The following is a 23,352-nucleotide window of genomic DNA, read 5'->3' as shown; positions in this document are numbered from 1 at the left end:
TTCGAAAAATCGTTAAGTGGTAGGTGGGAGACAGGGCCTAGCGCCTAGAGGAGTAATCGAGGTCTAAACGGGTGTCTATGCCTTTTTTTTAAATAAAAAATAAATATTTTGTATTATAAATTATAAATTTAAACCAAAATCATGTAAAATAAAAGGATATATAAAAAAAAAGGCATAGATAATTAGAGAGAGAGAGGGTCGCAGGTCGTGGTGGGTGGGTGAGGAGAAACACTTATATGAAATGGGGATAACACTATTTTGCTATTCTAGACCAATTATGATATGCCACATGTGATAACTTTTTCACATAACAAACTGTAATTAACCAGAAATAGCAAAACATTGCTATTTTTGTTTCATACAAGTTTTTCTAATGAGTGAGGGGTCGTGGAAAACCTAGGTTTTCTTTGAAGTAAGGGAAAAAAAATCTACAAAAAAGGGAACCCGACCCGCCCAGACCCACCTAAATCCCGCCTAGCGCCTAGGGCGGCCCATTTTTCGAACCCAAATTTTTTTTTCTTCCTATTCACATTTATTTCTTCCCCTACCCCCCATCTTTTGTTTTTTGATCGAATACCCTACCCCCCATCTCAGTCATCATGAAAAGCAACATTTTCCTCTCTTTCTTCCTCTCTCCATTTCCTCAGAATCTTCCCTCCTCCTCTAATTTACGTACTTGCCACTCCCTCTATTTCTCTCTTTCCTCCAATCCCAACCTCAGCCCTCTTTAGTTCAATGCAATTAGGATTGGTTCCCAATTAGGGTTTTGATCCTCTTCACCAGAAAACCCACGAAATGGAATCAGACGACGAGTTCGACATGCTCGACGCCAATGATGACGACGACAATGACGAGGATTTCTATAGTGGCGGCGACGACGACGCAGCCGCCGCTATGGACAGCGACGAAGCTGGAGTTGCCGATTACGAGTTCATCGACAACGACTCCGACGATTCCAATGATGTCGCCTCACATCGATACCAGGTGGCTTTCTGCTTATTTTATTTTTAATTATGACAGTTTCAGCTCTTTTATTTTCTTATTCTAGTTTCTATAAAATGATTTTGGTTATCTGAATTTTCTTCATTCTGATTCTGGGTTGTGAAAGTCGAGCCTTTTTAGTTGTGAAATGTTGATTTCGCTTAATTTTGGTGTTGGGTTTGATGACAAATTTTCTTACTTTTTCCCCGTGTTGCGGTAATGTTAATGCTGCTGATTTTGATCTTAGGTTTGGTTTTATTGATTTATCAGAAATGTGAATTTAGTTTGTGTATTGTGCTAATGTTTATCGCGTTTGATCTTGATATTTGGTTTAGTGGAGGTTATAAAAAATCTGAGCCTTTGCTTATATCATGGTAATGTTAATTCTGCTATAATTTTGAGATTAGTTTGATGGGATAATGTTAATCGTTCTTGATTTTGACATTTGGGTTAATTTGGCTAGTGTAACAAAGGAAGGATTTGCATAGGTGCTGATATTCTTAACAAAAAAGTGATTTACATGGGTTATGGTTTAATTATTTCTGTTTGGTTTTTACTTATTGTCTCTTGATTTATTATAGTCTTAGTCTTTTGTTGGTTGATAATTTCAATTCTGTTTAGAAGCAATTTGGTATTTATTTAATTGTCACCTTTGTGACTCCTTTTAAAGGTTGTTCATTGTTCCATTGAACACGTCGTAGCCCGTCTTTTGAAACACTTGGCTCTGGAAAAGTAGATATTGGAAATCTGAGCCATATTGCATTATGCGATGACTTCGACTTATTGTTGAGTCTAAAGATGAGAAAATTTTGTCAGTTATAGATACATACTAATTGAGCCTTGCAGGCATGGTAAATTGTGTTTGTTAGTGGTTTTCTCCATGGGGATTCCAAGTTTTGCGTATTCTGAAAGAACTTTATTTTGTTGTGATTTCCTTGCTTTCCTTTTTCTTTTTTGTAATTCCATTATATATCATTGTTTACTAAGACTATGTATGCATCTTAATGTTACGACTTTTGGATGAGTGTGTGTGGAGACAGAAAATAAGAATGAATATATATATATATATATATATATTTGACTGTTTTAACTCTATTGACTTACTCAAACACGCTTTGATGCTTGTCTATACACCCAAAATAAGTTTATCAGTTTGGCTTTGGTCTATTATTGTTGTTGTAATTTCTTTGCTTTCTTGTTGCAGCAAAACTACACCGTTTTGACAGAAGCTGACATTCATCAGCATCAAGAGGAGGATATTATGAGGATATCTACAGTGCTTTCCATTTCAAAGGTTTCAGCTAGCATACTGCTCCGCTACTATAGTTGGTAAAATGCTGTCTCCAGTCTGGTGTATTTTTTATTTAGCTTTACATTTTTCTGTCCAAATGGACTGCCTTTACTTTTAGTGCTGGATATCTGGGTTACTGCGAACTAAATTTAGTTTGTCAGATCATTTCCATCAGACCTTACCCAATTTGTTTACCATGCATTTATTTGATAAGCTTTATGCTATGGTGCGTTATTTGTAAGAATCTATACTTCCTTTGTACTCACAGGAGTGTCAGTAAAGTACATGATGAGTGGTTTGCAGATGAAGAAAAGGTTCGCAGGGCTGTTGGCTTACCGGAGAAACCAGTTGTGGATTACCCTAATGCTCAAGAAGTAAACAGCCTATGCTTTAGGATCTCATCAAGTTCTAGCATTTTTTGCTTGATAGTTGGGCATGTTGACTACTTTTTTTGGGTGTTTTAATGCTCCAAACAGGAATATATTACTAAAATATTTTTATAACATGTTGTTTTTTGACAGCATAACTGTGGGATTTGTTTTGAAACCTATCCTCGTGATAAGATGCATGCTGCAGCTTGTGGCCATCCTTTTTGTTCCTCATGCTGGGCAGGTTTGGTACAACTTTCATAGTGTTCGTTTTTCTTCCATGGGAAATCTGAACTTTCAGTACAGTGTTGCATGATTTTTTCACATTTCTATTATTACCAGGGATGAATGTTGTATAAGAAAAATGTCTGTAATTTGGTCAAACTGTTGTCTCAAGAGTCCTCCATACATGTGCACCTCACCTATTTGTTCAAGGTCAGTGTCAATGGCATTACTATGGCCGCCCTTAAAAGGAAAGACTGGTGGCAAATGACCTCTCTTCTTGTCATAATTTAGTGGGTCTTTTGTTGTCAAAATATTATTATTTTCCCATAATAAACAGTATTTTGTAGGAGCTATATTATATATAAATTATGTATGTATACATAATATGGATGTCAATAGTGCAAAGTTACATTATTTGTATTATAGCTCTATTTTCTTCTACTTACTACTGAGACAAGTTTTATATGTGGTTTTACGTCTGTCATTTTATATCCCGGAATTTAATTTTTTGAATTTTTGAACTTTCTATCTTTCTTCATTTTGTTATTGCGTATCCAAGTGAGTTTTGAGTTTGATCTTACATTCTTTTATCATTTGCTTATTCCCTTCAAGGTTATATTAGCACAGCCATTAATGATGGCCCTGGCTGTTTGATGTTGCGCTGTCCGGATCCATCTTGTGGTGCCGTTGTTTGCCAAGATATGATTAATGCTTTGGCTTCCGCTGAAGACAAGGAGAAATATTCTCGCTACTTTATTAGATCTTATGTTGAAGACAATAGGAAGGTAATCTTTAAGTTGGAACTTTGACAAGTGTTTTTCTTCTCCCAAAAAATGCAAAAATGTTTAATTATTTACGACAACTGTTGTTGGCAAGTTGACCAATTAGCCTTAATTGAGTTGATAAAAGATTGCTTTATTGCTGATTAAAAACCCAGCTGGAGTTCTATGGTTATTATTATTTTTTCAATATAAAACACCATTACTGACTCAACTACTAGATACCAAACCTTTTGATTGTCCTGTAATTCCAAACTTATAGTTTGCATTGGAGTATTCTTTTAACAAGCCTTAATTTCAACGTTTTGCTGACTCTTGTTGTTCATGCTGTTTCTTTGTAGACCAAATGGTGTCCTGCTCCTGGCTGTGATTTTGCTATAGATTTCATTGTTGGTGGTGGAAGCTATGATGTTACCTGCCGCTGTTCATATAGCTTTTGCTGGAATGTGAGTTGCTTCATATTCTTCACAGATAGTGTTTATCTTTACTGAATGTAAATTTTGAAGGGAACTGCATATCTGTGCATGTATGTACGGGACACAGGATGTGTTGTTAAAATAACACGCACACACACACACACACACACACACACACATATATATGTTCTTCCTTCCTATTCTTATTTTATGCTTTGTTTGGTTTTCATATCACCCCTTAAATATTTTAGAATTGCACTTGGATATGTATAAAATTTTTGTTCAAAAAAAGAAAAGAAGAAACAACCATGTAACTTTTGAAAATTATCCTTGGATCCCCTTTTCTTTTATCGAAAAGGAAAATTACTTGGATACTCGTGTTTGAAAATTTTGGACTATCCTTGCTTCATTGGTGCTCATGGCATTTACATCATATGAATTTTACCTTGCAGTGTACTGAGGAAGCTCACCGTCCGGTTGATTGCGGTACTGTGGCAAAATGGATATTAAAGAATAGTGCCGAATCTGAAAATATGAATTGGTATGCAATATGTTAGTGATTGGTGACAAAATAAACTTATAAAGTTTGAGAACAGTGATCACATTTGAACATTGGACTCCTCCTTGGGCCATAGGATGATGGGACAATAATCTATGTACTGATGTAAAGTGGTGTGTGGTGAAAGCATGGCCCAGTACCCGCCTTGATAATTGTGTGGCCTTTCTACCCTTGCCCACATGGATATGCCTTTTGATCATATTACAGCATAAAAATCTTATTAGCTAGACAGTACACAAATATGCGGTACAAAAGTTGGTGTGGAATGGTCACCTTAACGTGGACTTTATTAGTTGGGAACTAAGTTCTAGATGATTCCCAAAATATTGAAGAGAGTAAAATATCTCAACGTTTGGTTCGTTAAGCTTATAATAAGGACAAAGTCGTGCTTATATTTCAGTTCCTATTACAAATATTTTGAAGGGTATAACCACAAAGAGAGATGGGTATCCTGGGTTACAACAGGGATGGATTGAAAGAAGACTAATCTTCTAGATTCCCCTTGTTTTGCATGATGTCACAAATACTTCATGTATATGTATATGTACATGTATCCATTCCCAAGAACTTTAAAATCTTAAGGGGCCTATGTCTCTCTTGTGCACATGCCATCATAGGTTTGGTTATTTACAGTCGTGTAAATGCCTTAAATACATTATAATAAACAGCGGCTCACAAAATGTTTTGTTGCCTGTATTGATTTTAGGCCAAAAATGCTAAGTTAAAATGTTGATGGATTTCAGGATATTGGCTAATTCTAAGCCGTGCCCAAAGTGCAAGCGACCAATTGAGAAAAACCAAGGCTGTATGCATATCACTTGCACACCACCTTGTAAATTTGAGTTTTGCTGGTAAGCTTTTTAGCTATACTACCTGTTGTTTTTGATTTCTTGTGCATCATAATGAAATGTGATTTATTACCTTTACGTTTGTTTCTAGTCTTTTAGGTAGTCATAACTTGTTTTGTCAAAGCTGGATTTCATGTTGTCATGCATCTTGTGTGAACAATATCTGCTCAAACCCACACAACCCCAACCCCGCCCCCCAACAAAAAAATCTTTCTGGAACATTTTGATACAAGTTGTAAATGATTTCAGGCTTTGCCTCGGTGCATGGTCGGATCATGGTGAAAGGACAGGTGGATTTTATGCATGTAATCGTTATGAGACAGCAAAGCAGGAGGGAGTGGTATGTTAATGTAGTTTCCATCTCTATTTTGATGGTTGATTATTTTCTCAAGCTACTATGTTATATAATTATTATTTTATTGTTATTTACAGTATGATGAGACAGAGAAACGAAGAGAGATGGCCAAGAACTCTCTAGAGAGGTACACTCATTATTATGAAAGATGGGCAACCAATCAATCGGTATGTACAAGTTTGTCAAAAATATAGTAAAACTGATTCAGTTCTTGTCGTTGTGCTTGAAAGAAGTTCCATGTTTGCTCATGTTTGTAATGTTTGTTAATTATCTAAATGGCATCTTTCTAAATGAAGTCATTTAGGTTGTGCTTAACTTATTTAGCTATATTTTACCTTTGTAGTAAATAATTATACATAATGTTTCTCTGTGGCGCTTGTGCAGAAGACAATTATTTTTTAATTTTTTATTATGTTTTCATTTATGTTGTGGTCCTCATTATGAAAGATAGGCGACAAATCTGTTGACAAACCGTTCATTGTGCTTGATGCGATCAGTTTGCTTAAGTCGGCTATCTTTTATAAAATGTCTTGTTGCTTTTGGTTGACTTGCGTACACTTCACTCCTTGGTAATAAGTAATCTTGCAAGGGTGCGTCTGCACATATGGATATACCTGTTAAAAAGAAATTAATGCTTTAGCCCCTTGTATAATTTTAAATACATGTTTTCCATTTTAATCTGTGGGACTTCTAAAGTATTTTAAGTTAGAACCTAAAATATTCCCTTTTTTTTCCCCATCACTACAGTCCAGGCAAAAAGCACTTGCAGACTTGCAGCAGATGCAAACTGTGCATGTAAGTAAAACCTTTTACCATCAGGGCTTTCTTGGTTAGTGATGCTGGTATAGCTGATTGATGTGGCTATCAATTATGGTGAATGTGTTCCTGGGCCTATGAGTAGGATAGTGCATTTAATAAATGTACAATTTTCTCCTTTCTTTCCTACTAGTTGGCATTCTGCTTTTTAAGTTATCTATAGTTTCGATTTTGTGTCAATGTAGCTTGAGAAGCTGAGCGACATCCAGTGCCAACCTGAGTCACAGCTGAAGTTCATTACAGAGGCCTGGCTACAGGTACACCACAAGTTCACTTTTCTACTGAGTGCCAATTGCTTCTTCTTATTTGATTTTCTCCATTTACAGATAGTTGAATGTAGGCGAGTACTAAAATGGACTTATGCCTATGGATATTATTTACCTGAGCATGAACATGCCAAGAGACAGTTCTTTGAGTACTTGCAAGGTATGTCATTTTCTCAGGCTTGAAGATAGACATTGCTTGTTGTTGATTTATCCTAATTAATCTATTTCTGCAGGTGAAGCTGAGTCTGGGTTGGAACGACTTCATCAATGTGCAGAAAAGGAGCTACAAGTTTACCTCAATGAAGAGGACCCATCGAAAGATTTCAATGAGTTCCGCACAAAACTTGCTGGATTGACCAGGTTATTTTGAACTAAAGATTTTACCTTCTATATTTCTCATTGGATAAGTTGACTACTGCTGGGAGGTAGTGGCTTGGGTCAAAGGGAAGGGTGGTTATTTGTTGTTATTATTATTTTTGTGTGTGTGTGTGTGTGCGGTTTTGGCGGTGGGGGTTGTTGGCAACTTGGTAAAGTGAAGCAAGGCAAGTCAGATTGCCCACATTATTCTTTGACAAGTGCGATCTTGCGGAAGCCTTTGCTCAACGTCATGTATCAGAGAGTTTTTTGTTTTTATTTTTTTAGATTATCAAACTCATTTTCAAATATTTTTTACTTTACATGTTGACCGACTTGGGATGATATAGCTTTTCAACTTATTGATTTATGGTTCAAATTCAATGAAAACAGTGTGACTCGGAACTACTTTGAAAATTTAGTTCGAGCTCTGGAGAATGGTCTATCAGATGTGGACTCCCATGGTGCCTGCAGCAGGACAGCAAGCTCAAAGAATTTGGGAGGCACAAGCAACAAGGGAAGAGGTGGGAGGGGCAAGGCAACAACATCGAGGTCAAGTAGTTCCAGTAGAAATATTGATGATTTAGGCCACTGGTCCTGTGAACACTGCACCTTTGCAAATGTCAAGTCGGCTACGGTGTGCCAGATGTGTCAACAACGCCGATAACTGATTTTTCCTATGCAAATTGACCTACTTGGATGTTGAGGCCTTGGTTTTGCCTCTTTGGCTGGCAGGTTTCTGTGGATAAGCACCCTAACGGTTTGCTAGGGAGGGAAAAATTTCGACTGGTTACTTTATCTTTGGAATTATAGGAGCGAGGACAATGCAGAAAATAAGAAGGGTGGGAGGAAGGAGAATACTCTGCCCGTCTTGTTTATTGGAACATGAGCTGTATATAGTTCCTACTGTTTGTCTAGCTTTCGGTGGCTGTCTTTGATTCATGCAAATGCCTTCATCTGTAATTTTCTTGTCAGTATCAGTTGCTGATAAACTTGTAGCAAGTTTGAAGCTTTAAAGTGGGTTGTAAGAGTAAACTAGTTGGGGACAAGAAACTGAATTGGCCCCTGCACAAATGAAATAAATATGTACAATTTATCTTTCTTTTTCTCATCTTGAATACCAAAAAGGAAAAAAAGAAAAAGAAAAATCCCTTTTGGCTTTGATCAGTTCTCAATAATTTCCTTTTTCAGTAGGGTGAGAAAACTCTGCTTTTTCTTTGCACCAGCGTTCGGCAATTATCCAGGGCTTCCTTGATTAGATTACTCTTATGCAAGGGGGTGTGCACCTGTTTCTCTTTCTTGATTTTTAAAATGAAAAAAAAAAATACAACCACCGAAAAACCAATTGACACACGCCTGGCCACTAGCTAGTTAGTAGAAAGAGAAAAGGTGGAAGGTACGATAATTCTAAATATCAAACAAGATTGTGTTTAGGTCTTCATGTTTTAGGAGTTTATTTCTTTTATTTATTTATGAGAATTTAGGAGTTTATTTCAATGTAAATAAATTCAAAAGGGAGAGAGAGAGAGAGAGAAGAAATCTCATAAAACTGTAGAGATCAAGATACAAACACCTCCTCATGACATGAGTAGCGAGATACAGACACCTGAAAGGATACTGCAGGTTTAGTGAATATAAACCAACTACCCCCCCCCCCCCCCTCCAAGCAGGTTTTCACAACTCATCAACTCCTTAAATTACAGGAAAGGAACGGAAAAAAATTTACATACTTCATTGGTCCCAGACTCTGAAGCTCTGGATGAAACTCTTGAATTTTCTGCAATATATACAGGTCTAAAACGAGGAGAGAGAGAGAGAGAGAGAGAGAGAGAGAGAGAGTGTTCGATCATGTATGCGTCCCACAGTCACTTCAAACTTACAGAATAGATCAGTAACAATTGTGTTCCTGGAGCTTAATTTTTAGTGCCCGAGATGAGATGGATTTGGATTTCTTGGGTTTTTCAGAGTGGCTCACAAGTGAACCATCAGACTCCACTAGGTTAGGCTGGGAATATCAACACTAGATGATACCAACCAACCACTGAGTTGCTGCAGGCTGCAGCATATTGTCGGCAAACCGATTTCGGCCTCCTTTCCACTTTCTGCATTTCAAACAAATCATACTATGCTTTTGAAATAACTATCATAAAAGTTCCAGTTTAAATTGACAATATGGATGCAAAGACTGCAAGTCTTCTACAACTGCATAGAGCCATATTGTATTACACAACAAACACAACTTCCTTCAGTTTTGTAAATTGAAGCCACAGCACATTAGGGGTACAGCCTACAGCCACTTGTAACAATTAACATGCTAGGGGACTAGGGCTGCCTGCTCTCCCAACATAAATTTCTTAATTCTTAGGAGTTGCTTTGCCTTCTTAAATGCAACACAACCAATTCATCACCAAATCCAAACCCACTTCAAATATTATCTGCCATAGCAGACCTCAAAGCATCACATCTTCCTGTTGTTTTGTTTGTTCATGTGAACCCAAGCCTGCATGAAATGCGTCCTATTCAGCAACAAGGAATGTTGATACAACTTGAAGAAATGTGAGCCCAATTTTGCACTCTGCAATGTGCATAGTATTATATACTCCTGGTTTTGTAGACAGTATAAGCCAACAGTAGTGGAATCATGAGGCTATATCCTGGAAAATTGAGAATGGGATTCATCTCGTATGCTTTGATGAGAGCCCTGCAATTCTGTAATCCAAGGACAAAAGAAAGAAAGAAACCAAAGTAAAACATACGTGAGTAAAATGATGCAAACCATTTACATAAAAACAAAAAACAAAACAAAAAATGCATCTCAATTTATTACCTAGTAGTCATTTCTCCAACACGGTACCCAGGATGACAGAGGAAAGAAAATTTAGTTTGGAGACCTCGCAACGTTTGAGAATGGTGGTTGCAAGGTTCCAAACAATTTCTTGCCTCCATCATCTTAAGAAGTCGGGATGAGTATTCACATATGTACTTCACAAAATAAAATGATGTGATTTAACAATTCGAATAATATAAGGGGACATGAAAGGTCTAACAATTAAGCCTACCACCAAGGGTTGGAGAGGTCCCTCTGTAACTTGAGAGGGCAATGAGGGTTAATGACTACAGTCAAACACTTTAGATAAAAATGTACCACGATCCCGTTCCCACGAACTACATGTATTTCAAGCAGAAATAGATCGGTGAAAGGAACCTTACCATAAAATGCTTCCAACAAACTGCCAAGCAAAGAACCAAAAGAACTTTTCGAATCCACCGGTTTCCAACACAGGAATTTGATTTCCTACTCCCTTGGTAATCATACCATAAAGAACTCCTTTCCTCTTGATCGTAGTCATCTTCTTTCTTCCCCGTAAGTGAGAGAAAGTTTTGCCTGGAGATCTGTTTTTCAGTAGCCAAAGCCCCAGTCAGCAAAATAGCAGGAAAAACCACGAAGAAGAGATGCTGAAGAACAACCACCATTATATCTGGAGATCCCGCATATTCATGTTTTCCCTTTTGATTGAAAGATTTAACTATCCACCCCATATAGGTCATGTATCCTTTATCCTTGCCGTCCGTGAAAACTTTCCCAAAAAACCAGGGGAATAATATAAGGTAGAATAAGTATCCTAAAAAACCAAACCAGGTGAAGGGAACCCTGCAAAGCTCCTGTAAAACAAATCCTATGCCATTTAGGAAGCCCTTATTCTTGTAAGTGAAATGCCTAATTGAGAAAATGAGGAGAGATTTTGGAATGAGGAGAATGGAGAGTATAAAGTATACAGCACACCAGAACATTGGGTAATACAAGGCAGCCCATTGACAACCCATGACCATAAACTCCTTCCATGTCCATGAAAGCATAGTACTAAGACCATTTATAGAAAACGGCCTTAAATCAGTTGAAGTCGATCTGCCCATGAAGTCAGTTGCTTCTATTTGCAGCCAATATCTATTAGGAATTGGATCCTCAAAGGCTCTATAATTCCATGGAGCAACATAAAGATCTCCCCTGGAGGTGTTATCCACGAGCTTTCTCATGGGTGCCTCAAATACCAGATTGAGATATCCAGGTCTTGAGTCATAGATCCTAGTCATAACCGACACAATTGGAGAAACAGAAAATACCAGGGCTCTTATTGTCTCGTAAGATACCATAGCAAGACATTCATACTTGTGATGGGATGAAGATGTTGACATGAACCGTGAGTCCAGGGGAAAAGTTGGCAATATGATAGTCTTTTTGGTGCCTGACATGAAGTCAATGTCAACATACGAAACATGACCTCTATCAATGGCCAAAATTCTCATGGCTCTGCTCTTCCTCCAGTCACCCATCTCCCACTCCCAGAATTCTCTAGCCGCCGGGGCATCAATTGAACAATTAGCAGTACCATGAAAAGATAATTGGTGTACATTTAGCTGGAAAAATTTCTGCAAGGATAAAAAATGACGACTAAACTGATGATGCCGCTTCAAGTTTTTACCAAACCGTGTATGCAGATGCCCACATATATAAGCTGATATTGAATGATTGAGGAAGATATCTTTTAGGCTCTTCCCAGAGTATGAGATTGCTGAGAATGAAAGAGGAAAATGCCCAAAGGAAATCTTGCTTAATGGTTTTTCTGATTGAGAATCCCACTGTGAGAGCTCCAAATCCAGTTCTGCTAATAGTTGATCAGTTGGATGCCCAAAAAGATTAGTGGGACCTCGTAGACCAACAGAGATTGTGCTATCAACTCCAACAAATAGATGCTTCCGCTCACCAGTCTGGAGGGAGAGAAAAGTGTAAAATTAGGGAAATTATGAAAAGCTTTTGAATTAACAAACACTCAATGGAATGCCAGCATCTGCAGTCAAAAATTGGGAAATGGGAATGTACAATTAAAGTTCAACTCAATGTTAGGTTACACAACTTGAAGTTCAGTTATTGAAACTTTAGAACTGTTTGGGATTTTCTTGAAAGGAATAACTCACCTGAAGTGTGACACTATTGACATTCCCAGTTCTGCCCAACTGCCCATTAATGCTGTACTTTGAAAAGAAATCAAAGGAACCACCAAGCACCGGTACGCCAAAGTTATCGTGATTCCCTCTAAGATCAAAGAAGATACTCCTGTCAAGTCCACTCCTTTTTATCACATCTTCCATCACGTTCTGGTATTCCACCCACTCCTCCTCATTTTGCTTCATTGTCAACAAATCCTTGCTTTTTCCATCTGAAGGAGATAAGGAAAATAAGATTATTAAAACTAAAACTATTAATATTGTTATAGAAGAAAAGCCAAGCATAACTATGAAGATTATTGATTAAAGTATGGTTCCAAACAGCAAACACTTTGCATCCATCTCTTGCCCCATTAGTGAATAAGCTAAATGCGTAACAGGGCTTTCTATTATCATTTCAAGCGTGAGACTTGACTAATTAGTTATCAACATTTGAGAATATCAAGATAAAGTATAGTCTCATGTTGCTAAGCTATTTATGACTTCCCCAATCCAATAAAAAAAGAGAAAGAGAAAGAAAAATATCCCTCTTTTACATACAACACAATCCTGAATCCTGACTTGAGGGAAAAAAAATCCAAACATAACATGAAATCTTCGACGTACATGAAGCTAAATCAGCAAAACAGAAAAGGGATACTTTCAAAGGGGAACGGTAAAAAGAAAAAAAAAAAAAAAAAAAAACCTGTGAGATCACCGGTGATGAGGACCAGAGAAGGGTTGATCATGGAGAGAGCAGGCCCCACAATGTTCTTGAAGTCAAGTGCTCTGTCAGGATGGTGGACACTGAAATGGAGATCAGAAACCTGAACCACCCACACTAGTGACTCTGGGCCTCCCTTTACATCTACCACTCTCCTGTGCGAACTGGATTTTGCAGACGAGAATTCGAATTCTTCACTTGCTGCATAGACAGTGAGGCATAAAAAGAGCTCCAGCATCAGAATGGCACTCCCCATTTTGTTTTCCCCCGTAATCTTTAAATCTTCCACTAAATTGCTTTCTTTTGTGTCTTCAGGAGGTTCAGAAATAAGACAAAGTCTTGTCCTTGGGCCTTGGCTATCTGTAACTATACTACAAGAAAGAAAGAAGAAACAGATTACAGATAGCATGGCTTGAGGTCAAAATAGTATAGCCGAGCGGCTATACTTTCGAATATTTAAGACGTTCCGCCGCACGGCTATTCTATTTAAATATTCGAATATTTTTTAAAAGGTATAGCCGCGCGGCTATAATATTTAAATATTAGAACAAATTGGGGATAGCCGCGCGGCTAAACTATTTAAATATTCGTATATTTTTAAGAAGTATAGCTGCGCGGTCATACTATTTAAATATACGGATATATTTGAGACGCGCGGCTATACTGTTTAAATATTGGATATTTAAGAAGTATAGCCGCGCGGCTATAATATTTTAGTATTCGGAAATAATTGAGAAGTATAGCCGTCTGGCTATACGATTTAAATATTCGAATATATTTGAGAAGTATAGCGTATTCGTATATTTGAACTTTTTCTTTTGGGTCGAAATTTTCGTAAACTAAAAGGAGAAAAAGGAGAAATGACAAAAGGTAAAAACAAATGGAAAAAAAGAGTAATATTTACAAAGAGAAAACAACTAGAGTGATGCTGGGTCTCGTGCTCTGGTCTGGTTGCTGATTGCTCAATTTAAGAACACAATCCACTGCTATCAACGACAACAAAACAGAAACCACTGCCTGCAAAGTCCAGGCAATCACCGAGCTCACTCCTGCCTGCTCTTCATTTGTCATTGATGAAGACATAAAGATACGCACTTGTAATTCTATCGCCACTTTCTTCTTGACTACTTGTCTTCTTCTTTTTCAGGGCGAGTAATATTTTTATCTGTCTTTTATGAATTTATATTTGTTTCCCGGAAGTTGCTGCTATCTGGGTTATTTATTATTCTTTATGGTATTTATTTGAAAGGATCCTTAGTAGTTGGTTCGGTATTTCTTCAAGTTTTGGTTACATTTTCCTTTTCTTTGGGGTTCTTATCATCTGGGTTCCTGGTGATTGTTAATTGTATTTGCGCAAATGGGTTTTTTGAGGTGACGTTAAGTATTTTATTTATTTTTTCTTGTTGCATTAGTGTTTGTTTGATTTATGTTCTTAAGGATTCTAGTAATTACTAACTTATGTTCTTAAGGATTCTAGTAATTACTAACTTAGGTTCTTAAATTCGTAGTGTTAATTATGCAATTTGTTCTCTTTTATTAATTTTCATTTGGTTCTGGACGACTCAGATAAAAAAAATTTGGTGGCTTGAGCCCAGTGTGGCTGTGGAAATTGATGGAACCTTAAGAATGAGTTGGTTTTGAAGGGGTAACGGAGTAAGGTTTAGGTTTATGTTCTGGTCTTGGGGCTTGATGAGGTCCATACCATGTGCTGCCTACCATCTTATTCAGAATCATACTTACATAATCACAGTGGACTAACAAATAACCTCCTTACGTCTTAAGAGTTTGGCCTAATGATTCTTAGTTTCAACAATGACTGAGTAATCAAAAGTGTTCAATTGAAGCCTTGACTACTAAAAGATAATCCATATTGCGTCATGGTTCTTATGAGAGATCATCACTGTTCACATTGTGTATCCATTTATTTTCTATAATTGTAGTTCATGGCCTGTCGAATGGGAACTACAACGCTACAGTCAAGTTTACTAGCAGTGGAGAATCAAATCTCTGAAAGATCGCCTATAACCCTTGCAAACCAGAACTGTTGCAGTGAACCAAGTTTCATCAGGCAAACTTCAAAGATTGGCATAAAGTCTGTGCCATTACTCCAAAGGAGGTATGCATAATGAAACCAAATGTTTTTTTTCTAGATCATGAAGATTTGTATTGTATATGGCTTCATGCTGCGTCTGAGCCTGAATATTGGTCATCATGAGTTTTTCTTTCTTCTTTGTTTGTGTTTCTTCACGAATTAAAGTCGACTGCATTATCTTTTCTTTTATGAATCTTAAATGATTTGAAATTTCTCTTATTTCTATGACACCGGAATAATTAATAAAATCCCTGAACCCTTCTGAATAATAGTGAGTTGCATGCATCCTTCTTGTGGCAAGGACTGTTATTCTTTCATTCATTTTTGGATTTCCTCTTTTCGCTCTGCTCTGTTCCTACCTATTTCCGAGTTCTAGACCAGAATATTATTGTGCAGAATGATGCCCAAATTTTGAACGTGGTGCTGTATATTAGGAACTTGTACCAAAATCCTGCCTTCGCTAAGAATTAGGGGCTTTAAGGAATGGGAGAGGGCTGCCTCTCATCCTCTGGCCATAGACCTAATGGACCTTGAACAGATCGAAGTATAGATTCTGCTTAGTCCACTTACAGAGAATGAGTTGAGTCAGTTTTAGAACTTTTGTGGGCAGTCAACAGTTGATAGAACTTTCTTTTTGGTTTAGTTTACAGTAGATTGATTATATATCCACGTCAAATCCAAGTTCTCCAAACTGTACTTAAGAATAATACTGGTCCAGGTATGACTAGATAAAATACTTGTTGGTGCTTCTTCTTTTATAAGAATATATCGATGCCCCCTCTTAACTTGCTTATTTCTGTTATGCGGACACAGTTTTCGTTCAACAAGGCATCGGTGGAGAATAGCCTTTGCCTTGGACACAGGTGGGGTTCCTAATAATGGTGGGCAAGAGGGCATCAATGGCAACAGCTCTGATCTCAATCGCACTCGATTGGGTCGGATAGTGACTGCAGGTGGAAGACAGCTATTGGAGAAGCTGAATTTAGCCAGAAAAAATTTTCCCATGAAGATATTTCTTCTTCTTTTGGGTTTCTACACGGCAAATGCATTGGCTACAATCCTTGGGCAGACTGGTGATTGGGATGTTTTGGTTGCAGGTATTGTGGTTGCTGCCATTGAGGGTATTGGTATGCTTATGTATAGAAAGCCCCCCTCTCAATCAAGTGGAAGGCTGAAGTCTTTTGTCATGATGATAAATTACTGGAAAGCTGGTGTATGCTTAGGCCTCTTTGTGGATGCTTTTAAGTTGGGTAGTTAAAAGGTGCTTTTATCCACCTCAAGTTTGGAACTAAACTACTTAACCACCCTCGCTTCATTGGTCGGTTGTCCTGTCCGGACTCCGGACTAGATCCACGTGTATCATAAGATCACCAATCTCAACTTCAGTTTTGAACATAAAAGTTTGTCCTGTCTGTCCTGTTTCTGTACATGCAGCTCTCAGTTTATTGTTTCCTGAACTTCTTTATTTATTTATTATTTTTGTTTCTAGAGAGAGAAATGAAGAGATATGAAGTTAAGTTATCACTATAGAGAGAGAGAGAGAGAGAGAGAGAGAGAGAGAGAGAGATTTAATGTACAAAATAAAACTATTTTCTAAGGAGAGGCGTCACCTTTAATTTTGGTGCTGCCTTTGCCATAACGGCATGGACCATGCTAAACGAGTCTTGCATAGACGGTTTTCTATTGGTTTTTTGCATGTTCATTTTCTTGAATTATGCGTCCACAGGATCACTAGGAAGTTTCCCTCAAAACGTGTATACAAGAGAAAGTAACAGATGACAGAAAGAAAGATAGGAAGAAGAAATGTCAAGACCCTCTTTGGTACAACTACTTGAAAGCTCTCATCATGAGCATGACATCCTTCTTCGATAATGGCCTCCAATTTCGGATAATTATTTGAACATCTCTGGACCTGGTGGTGTTGGTAGTGGTGGGATATAAGAAGGGATGGTTCAACTTCACCCCAGTTCTGCATGTATCTCAATCTCACCTCCTTTGCCATCATCTGATTTCTGATCTCTCCTCTTGTCTCCTCTCGTCTTGTCTCAGCTGATTAATTAATTAATTAAAGGGTTCGATTCGATGGATCAATTTTCTCAATGAAAGCTACCCAGCTTTTGGGGTTGGGGTTGGGGTTGGGTTTGGATGGTGACAAAGTTGATGTGGATGATCTAATACTAGGGTTTAGGGGCTAGCTGTAGGGTTAACCGATATGGGGGGTTGGATGATCAAATCCTATTTATACATACAAGCTGATTCAGTGAGAGGTTGGGATGAAAAGATATAGTAAACCAAAAATAGAACAAATCTAAGATAAGCCAAAAATCAAAATTCGGTTTTATATGTACATAGATGCATGCAGAAGTGAAGAACCATTGGTGGTGGGAATTTAACTAAAAATAACATTCAAGTTTGACCCAAGAAAAAAACTGACCAAAAGCCAAGATAGCTAATAGCTATGGTGATTCAACAAAATGAGAATGGGAAGCCTATTTTTTTTTTTTTTCGTTACAAGGCAGGCCAAAGCCAGAAAAGAAAAAAAGCTTAACAAGGCACAGCCCTACTTTGGGCTCTTCCTAGCTCATCATCCAGCAATTTTCAACTAGCTATTATCATCCATTTATAGAACTTAACCTTTCTTTAAAACGAAAAGGAAAAAACAACTTTACCTTTATCTTACAAATCAATGAATACAAGCATGCTTGCTTGTTCCAAGTGCCAACCATACCATACGAAGCATTTGTTCACAGGGTAGTAGTAGGGCAATTGAAACAAAACACAGAGACAATAGATATCCCATACTTACTGGAGAATCTCCCTCCAACTAGACTCATATTTATCATTGCAATGCAAAGTAATACTTGTTCAGTAAAACAAAATAAAATTATAAAGCTAATGTGACTGTATACATTAGGTTTAGGATGCTAGGACTATCTGAGGTTATAGCGCTTTTTCCCTTCCGATTCAATCTCCTTTACCTTGCCGACAACATACTGAACTTTCTTTGACAGGTCTTGCGAATGTTCCTCAATGTGATCAAATAGAAGATCAACTATTTCTCTAAGTGAAGCAGACCGCTTTCTCTCAAGGAACAGCTCGCGAGTTAATTCTTCAATCTTTCTCTTACCATCCTACAAACACATTCCGCATCTATTAGATAGGGTAACAGTTACCCAACTGACACTGAGGTCAATCAAATCAACTCTTTGGAATAAATAACAAAGAGACAATGAAAAACACCCATGAAACATATGCAACCAGGAAGAAGGTTGCCTGAAAAGAAGACCCGAGTTAAACTTACTAAGGGCTTCGCAACTTTCCCCTCAATGGATCAAATTAAATTGCAGAACCAGAACTTTGACAGATCTAGAAACAACGATTATTTTGTTTCTGAGCTTTTTAAATAATAAAAAAGGAAATGCTTTCCTGTCTCACCAGCCAATTAAATTTAACATATTTGACCATTCCCATATCAATTCCACATATACAAAGAGTGTCCAAGCTTTCCAGTTGTCCAATTTGGTTTATAATCTGAGTCAAAATGGCAAAATTTCATGAGGCAAGAGAAAAAATTTCTTCAAACAAATTAAGTCAATAACTAACAACTGAAAAAGAGGACAATAACTGACCGGTACTTGATCAGCAATCAATCCTTTTTGACCTTTGTTGGCAGTGGCAGTCAATGCATGAGTGTGCTCCTTCATGAACCTTGTAACAACCCATTTCCCAATACTAATTTTCTTTATCAATAGCATGGCCTTACAACCTACCCTAGTGGGAACCCGAGGCTTTATGGTAGTCTTATCGCGCCTATCAGGCTTCCGGTAACCCTCCTTGTTGCATACAAAAGTCCGGCCAATGATGGTTCCATCATGTTTGGATCGAGCCAGGTAGTTCATACGAGTCATGAAACCCACACGCATGCCATATGCATTATAAAATGCTTGTGCAGTTTCTTCTGTATCAAATTCCTGACCCACATACGGCTCATCTGCTTCGACCACTACACTTGATCCATCTTTACAAGGATTCTGAGTAACTTCATCATCTTGTCCTTGTCCAAGATGAGACATCTCTTCAACTTCAACAAAGCTTCCTACCAATGCACCATCGTTAGAATGCTTAGCTCGGCATCACTTGAATCATTTAACACCCCATCATTAATATTTTTATCAAGTTCAGAATCCACTGCAACATAACATTCATGGAATCAATCATGAGGATCCTAGTGCAATGCAAATTGTTCTTTTTTCTATAATCAGTAGTATCAGTGGAATTCATGACCAAGAAAAAACAAGTCACTATCATATCATATCATATTCAAGCAGATTGATATAAAGCATACGAAACGAACAACGTAAATACACAATGTGAAAAGAAAAAAGAGTCCATACTCAATAATTCAAAGACAAAGGGAAATAAGAAGATTACAAGAATAAGTTTTTACAGTAAAATCACGGTCACACCCAGAAACTAAAAGGAAATTGGGAAACCCAATTGACAGACAATCAAGATCAAATATTTGAATTTTTTTTTTTAAAGATAAGCAATTGAAATTGAGAGAGAAATTCAAAAACCAGTGTAAAGTAACTGAATTTGAAACTTACTGAGTCATTTGATTTTTCTGAAGCCCGAAATGCCGGCGGGTCAGATCCGCGGGAACTCCATGTTTGTTTCAAAGCGAGAAGCTCAGTCCCAGCGAAAGGGAAGAGGCTTTTGGGATTTCAGTCTTGGTAATAATAATGTAATCAATATTATCCACGGGTCGGGCTTTCTAAGGGAACTGGGTCGGGTGTTTTTGTTGATACGAACTGTTCTATTCTCTCGAACATGGCATTGGCAGCCAACTGCTCTGAGAATCACATCTCTTATAGTTATTCTACTCATCCCCCTTATACAAATACAAACCAATAATTATAGGGAACGAAACGATTAATCCTAAATTAACAGGTAAATGTTAATTCGATTCTATTGAATAATTGAACAAAAAAATTATTTTGATCAACAGCCATCCATCCCATATAGAAAAGGAAACGGGAAAGGAAATACACACCATCATATCAACTGATAGGTCGGTAACATGACTTGAAAATAGATTGAGAAGGCAAAGTGTGAAAATTCAATTTACAGATTTCACATTTACATTACAAAACGAAACGCAGACTAGGGGGCATTTCGACGGTCTTTTCCCTTTCCCTCAGATGACACAATTTCTTGGAGATTATCAGTTATGCGCTGGATCTTTTGCGACAGGTTTTGAGTGTGCTCTTCAATGTGATTGAACAGGAGGTCTATGATTTTTCTATATGAAGCAGACCGCTTTCTCTCAACCAGCAGTTGTTGAGTTAATTCTTTGATTTTCAGCTGTTCATCCTGCAAGCAAAAACCAAGCACAATAAGTCCTTAAGAAAGGAGGACATGATGAATGAATGACTGTTGTGAAAGACTAATTAAGGACAGATTGCATAATGGAACTCCAAAACACATCTTTCTTTGTTACTACTGAACAACAATGCTACTACTGAATAAAAGGGAGGCTAGAAAAACAGGCTTACACTTTCAACTGCAAATCTCATTTACACATAGCATATTTCCCAAAACCAACAAGTTTTGAGATTAATGATTTCATTTATTCCTTAAAAACTTTCAGCAAAGTACTAACCACCCTCAGAACATTAAAATTACACCCTCAATATGCATGTAGTCGAGTGAAACACAAGACTTAACATAAGGCCAGACAGACACCATGGGGACATGAGAATTAGTGAATGTGCTTATTAGGACTTGAATATCAAGGAAAAGGGAAAACCAACCATAGTTCCACAACATACAGATATAGGAACAATCAATTTTTAACTAAACAAGAATTGTTTTCCATGGGGTCTCTCACCCGATAAAGATACTGCAGAAGGCAGATAAGCTTATAGCATCCAAATTGAGAAACAATGCTAGTTAACATGCATTTCACTGAGACAAGTATTTAAAACCCTAATCAATTCAAAAGAGCATTAACTAACACCGCACTGGAAAAAAATAATGAAAACAATAAAGAGAAGTTACCGTAGTAGATGGATCATTCGATCCTTTTTTACCCTTCCCTTGGAGACAGTGTATGGGTATGCTCCTTGACAAACTTTGCAACTACCCACTTTCCAATACTCAGTTTCTTAACTGAAATCATTGCCTTGCAACCAACCCTAGTGGGGGGTCGAGGTCTCACACTCATTCTCTCACGCTTATCAGCCACTCGGTAACCCTCTTTGTTACATACTAGCGTTCGAGCAATGATGGAGCCATCGACCCTAGAACGAGATAGATCGTTCACACGTGTTCTGAAACCTATTCTCAGTGCATATGCATTATAAAATGCATGTGCAGCTGCTTCTGAGTCGAATTCCTGGCCCAGATATGGTTCGTCTCCTTCAACTGCATTTTGTTCCACTCTTGAAGAATTTAGACCCACTTGCTCAATTTGCCCAAGACTGGAACCCTCCTCGACAACACAAGTTGCTAGAATTGCACCATCATGATTTAATCTAAGCTCAACATCTGCTGAATTATCTAAGACCCCGTTTTGAGCCTCTGTATCAAATACAGAATCCACTGCAAAAACATAAACTTTGAGTTTGAGCCATTGCCAAGCAAAAATAAACAAAAGCAACATAATACAAGAAAAGCCCATCTCCATGACATAAATTCTCACCTTGAATTAAGCAACAAAATGGTCAGATCAGATGGGCTACACTTACACTAGACTAGGAGGGTCAAGAAATCAGCATATTCCATCTCAATGATTTGCATTCATCACAATCACATGCTCATTCATTCTCAAATGGATAAACATAAATGTGTGTGTTTGTGTGTGTAAGGCACAGGCTACAGACCCAACACTACAAAATTAAAAAGAAATAAAGAGGTAAAAAGAGCAACACACAAACACACACACTTTGGCGTTCATATTAGAAGAAAACAAAAACACCATGAATCAACCGAATATCAGATTCTTGTTTGTTGTAAATAAGGAATCTTTAAAAAGAGAACTTACTGATTGATCTATGGTAAAGCTGAACGAACCAGAAGAGGATAGTATTAGTAACAGCCACCAAACCCAATTGAACGCAACCCACTGAGAGGAAGAGAAAGAGAAAGAGAAAGAGAAAGGAAGCTGTTTTCTGTTCTCTCTCTCTCTCTCTATCGTCAATCAGAGAGGACTCGTTGTGTAACCCGGCCTGTTGTGTACATTTTCTGTTTTTGGGCCGCTAGAGCTAGAGTGTGGACTTCGATTCTCAGCCAAGACTTTAAATAAAACAAATAAATCCAAAGCCCAACATATCTTAATTCCCTCTTCGGCCTGCCCAAAGCCCAACAATACCCAACCTTTTTAAACCCCCCTCAATTACTCTTTTTTTATTTATTTATTTTTATTGAAAGAGATGCTTTATTAATGATAGCGCTGACAGTAAATATTACCAAAACTCAAGTCCCGTTCCCTTATTTACTAAGTAATAATAATTATTAGGGTAAATTATAATAAACTTCTCAATCTATAAGGTCATTTACGAGTTTATACTCAATTTTGGGTACATTTAACAGTACATATTCAATGTCACGGAAAATCTACAATTTACCCCATTCATTAGCGAGATCATTAGAAAAATCGTTATATGTCTACGTGGCATCTGTGGGACCCTTTTTTAAATTGACGTGGACTCCGCATAAGAAATAAAATAAAATAAAAAACTAATAAAAAATCTAAAAACCCCAAACCAAAAAAACCATCTTCTTCTCCGATATCCCATCGCCGTTTAGCCTAACCTCCAACCCACCCTCCCCATAGCTCCGATCCAGCAAAACCAAACCAACCCTTCCCCTGTCTTCTTGGAACTCCAGCCACCCTCTCTCTCTCTCTCTCTCTCTCCCCTTCCCCGAGCCACCCTCTCGTCGATCCCAGTACACACGAGCTATAATTGAAAACGCAAATTTTCCAAAATTCAAAACCAGAAAGAAAGAATAAAAGAGAATGTCCTCCTCCGCCGTTACGTGGTCCTCCTTCGCCTCACCAGATTCCATCCCTCCCTGCCTGTGCCGCATATATTTATTTATTTTTGAGTTTTTTTTTTTTTTTTTGTGGGTTGAGTTTTGATTGTGCGATCACTGTCATTTCAAGGATGCCGACTCCTCCGTACACTTCGCCAGGCAGACCTAAATATGGGTTTCAATTTCAATTGGGAGATATGTTTGTATCAAATTTCACTCTCTCCTCCCCCAATAGACCCAAATCAATAAGCAACAACG

At 37.7% G+C, this 23,352-nt stretch overlaps 4 protein-coding genes and 1 pseudogene across 12 annotated transcripts; 2 read left to right on the top strand and 3 right to left on the bottom strand.

Moving 5' to 3' along the window:
• Nucleotides 1-556: 556 nt before the first annotated feature.
• Nucleotides 557-8,360, top strand: ARI8 (IBR domain-containing protein). The gene is made up of 15 exons (XM_089047217.1): nucleotides 557-984; nucleotides 2,186-2,310; nucleotides 2,541-2,646; nucleotides 2,794-2,884; nucleotides 3,478-3,650; nucleotides 3,986-4,090; nucleotides 4,513-4,601; nucleotides 5,363-5,470; nucleotides 5,717-5,807; nucleotides 5,900-5,989; nucleotides 6,570-6,617; nucleotides 6,824-6,895; nucleotides 6,965-7,064; nucleotides 7,138-7,264; nucleotides 7,652-8,360. The coding sequence occupies exons 1-15, from the start codon at nucleotides 796-798 to the stop codon at nucleotides 7,923-7,925; spliced, it is 1,788 nt and encodes a 595-aa protein (XP_088903343.1). The 5' UTR covers nucleotides 557-795; the 3' UTR covers nucleotides 7,926-8,360.
• A 1,024-nt stretch (nucleotides 8,361-9,384) lies between these two features.
• Nucleotides 9,385-13,336, bottom strand: LOC103318822 (Calcineurin-like metallo-phosphoesterase superfamily protein). Of its 2 annotated transcripts, XM_089047145.1 has the most exons (5): nucleotides 12,948-13,336; nucleotides 12,233-12,474; nucleotides 10,469-12,025; nucleotides 10,086-10,240; nucleotides 9,385-9,967 (listed from the first exon to the last, which is right to left on the bottom strand). In XM_089047145.1, the coding sequence occupies exons 1-5, from the start codon at nucleotides 13,219-13,221 to the stop codon at nucleotides 9,934-9,936; spliced, it is 2,262 nt and encodes a 753-aa protein (XP_088903271.1). In that variant the 5' UTR covers nucleotides 13,222-13,336; the 3' UTR covers nucleotides 9,385-9,933. The 2 variants fall into 2 exon arrangements, with proteins under 2 accessions (XP_088903271.1, XP_008218484.2); XM_008220262.3 differs by lacking the exon at nucleotides 10,086-10,240 and having other exon boundaries at nucleotides 12,948-13,333.
• A 510-nt stretch (nucleotides 13,337-13,846) lies between these two features.
• Nucleotides 13,847-16,545, top strand: NPQ7 (antigen receptor-like protein (DUF565)). Of its 3 annotated transcripts, none has more exons than XM_008220261.2 (3): nucleotides 13,847-14,113; nucleotides 14,906-15,081; nucleotides 15,871-16,545. In XM_008220261.2, the coding sequence occupies exons 2-3, from the start codon at nucleotides 14,909-14,911 to the stop codon at nucleotides 16,313-16,315; spliced, it is 618 nt and encodes a 205-aa protein (XP_008218483.2). In that variant the 5' UTR covers nucleotides 13,847-14,113; nucleotides 14,906-14,908; the 3' UTR covers nucleotides 16,316-16,545. The 3 variants fall into 3 exon arrangements, with proteins under 3 accessions (XP_008218483.2, XP_008218482.2, XP_088900263.1); XM_008220260.2 differs by having other exon boundaries at nucleotides 13,850-14,062; XM_089044137.1 differs by lacking the exon at nucleotides 13,847-14,113 and having other exon boundaries at nucleotides 14,120-15,081.
• A 1,314-nt stretch (nucleotides 16,546-17,859) lies between these two features.
• LOC103318820 (protein FAR1-RELATED SEQUENCE 5-like) lies at nucleotides 17,860-19,862 on the bottom strand. Of its 5 annotated transcripts, none has more exons than XM_089043949.1 (4): nucleotides 19,665-19,862; nucleotides 18,687-19,245; nucleotides 18,493-18,588; nucleotides 17,860-18,188 (listed from the first exon to the last, which is right to left on the bottom strand). In XM_089043949.1, exons 2-4 carry the CDS (start codon nucleotides 19,128-19,130, stop codon nucleotides 17,988-17,990), a joined length of 741 nt encoding a protein of 246 aa, XP_088900075.1. In that variant the 5' UTR covers nucleotides 19,131-19,245; nucleotides 19,665-19,862; the 3' UTR covers nucleotides 17,860-17,987. The 5 variants fall into 5 exon arrangements, with proteins under 5 accessions (XP_088900075.1, XP_088900078.1, XP_088900076.1 ...); XM_089043952.1 differs by having other exon boundaries at nucleotides 18,687-19,193; XM_089043950.1 differs by having other exon boundaries at nucleotides 18,687-19,153.
• A 255-nt stretch (nucleotides 19,863-20,117) lies between these two features.
• Nucleotides 20,118-22,264, bottom strand: LOC103318819 (uncharacterized; annotated as a pseudogene). Its single transcript, XR_016123215.1, has 3 exons — nucleotides 22,103-22,264; nucleotides 21,118-21,660; nucleotides 20,118-20,430 (listed from the first exon to the last, which is right to left on the bottom strand). The product of XR_016123215.1 is annotated as an uncharacterized LOC103318819 (transcript).
• Nucleotides 22,265-23,352: the final 1,088 nt, after the last annotated feature.

The sequence above is a fragment of the Prunus mume genome, linkage group LG1 (genome assembly GCF_029339155.1).
Source record: "Prunus mume cultivar Tortuosa linkage group LG1, ASM2933915v1, whole genome shotgun sequence".
Lineage (NCBI taxonomy): Eukaryota > Viridiplantae > Streptophyta > Magnoliopsida > Rosales > Rosaceae > Prunus > Prunus mume.
Note: the sequence above shows the minus strand (reverse complement) of the source record. Positions and strands in the feature narration are given on the sequence as shown.

Coding starts and splice junctions, on each gene's coding strand:
- NPQ7 (XM_008220261.2), top strand. CDS start 14,909: ATGGCCTGTCGAATGGGAACTACAACGCTACAGTCAAGTTTACTAGCA. Junction 15,082..15,870: donor GTGCCATTACTCCAAAGGAG/GTATGCATAATG, acceptor ATGCGGACACAG/TTTTCGTTCAACAAGGCATC.
- LOC103318822 (XM_089047145.1), bottom strand. CDS start 13,221: ATGGGGAGTGCCATTCTGATGCTGGAGCTCTTTTTATGCCTCACTGTC. Junction 12,026..12,232: donor TCAATAGTGTCACACTTCAG/GTGAGTTATTCC, acceptor CTCTCCCTCCAG/ACTGGTGAGCGGAAGCATCT. Junction 9,968..10,085: donor GTTGGAGAAATGACTACTAG/GTAATAAATTGA, acceptor CTTGGATTACAG/AATTGCAGGGCTCTCATCAA.
- LOC103318820 (XM_016792444.2), bottom strand. Junction 18,589..18,686: donor TGATTGCTGATCAAGTACCG/GTCAGTTATTGT, acceptor ATTTTGACTCAG/ATTATAAACCAAATTGGACA. Junction 18,189..18,492: donor ATGTTAAATTTAATTGGCTG/GTGAGACAGGAA, acceptor ATGTGTTTGTAG/GATGGTAAGAGAAAGATTGA.
- ARI8 (XM_089047217.1), top strand. CDS start 796: ATGGAATCAGACGACGAGTTCGACATGCTCGACGCCAATGATGACGAC. Junction 2,311..2,540: donor CTGCTCCGCTACTATAGTTG/GTAAAATGCTGT, acceptor TTGTACTCACAG/GAGTGTCAGTAAAGTACATG. Junction 5,808..5,899: donor CAGCAAAGCAGGAGGGAGTG/GTATGTTAATGT, acceptor TGTTATTTACAG/TATGATGAGACAGAGAAACG.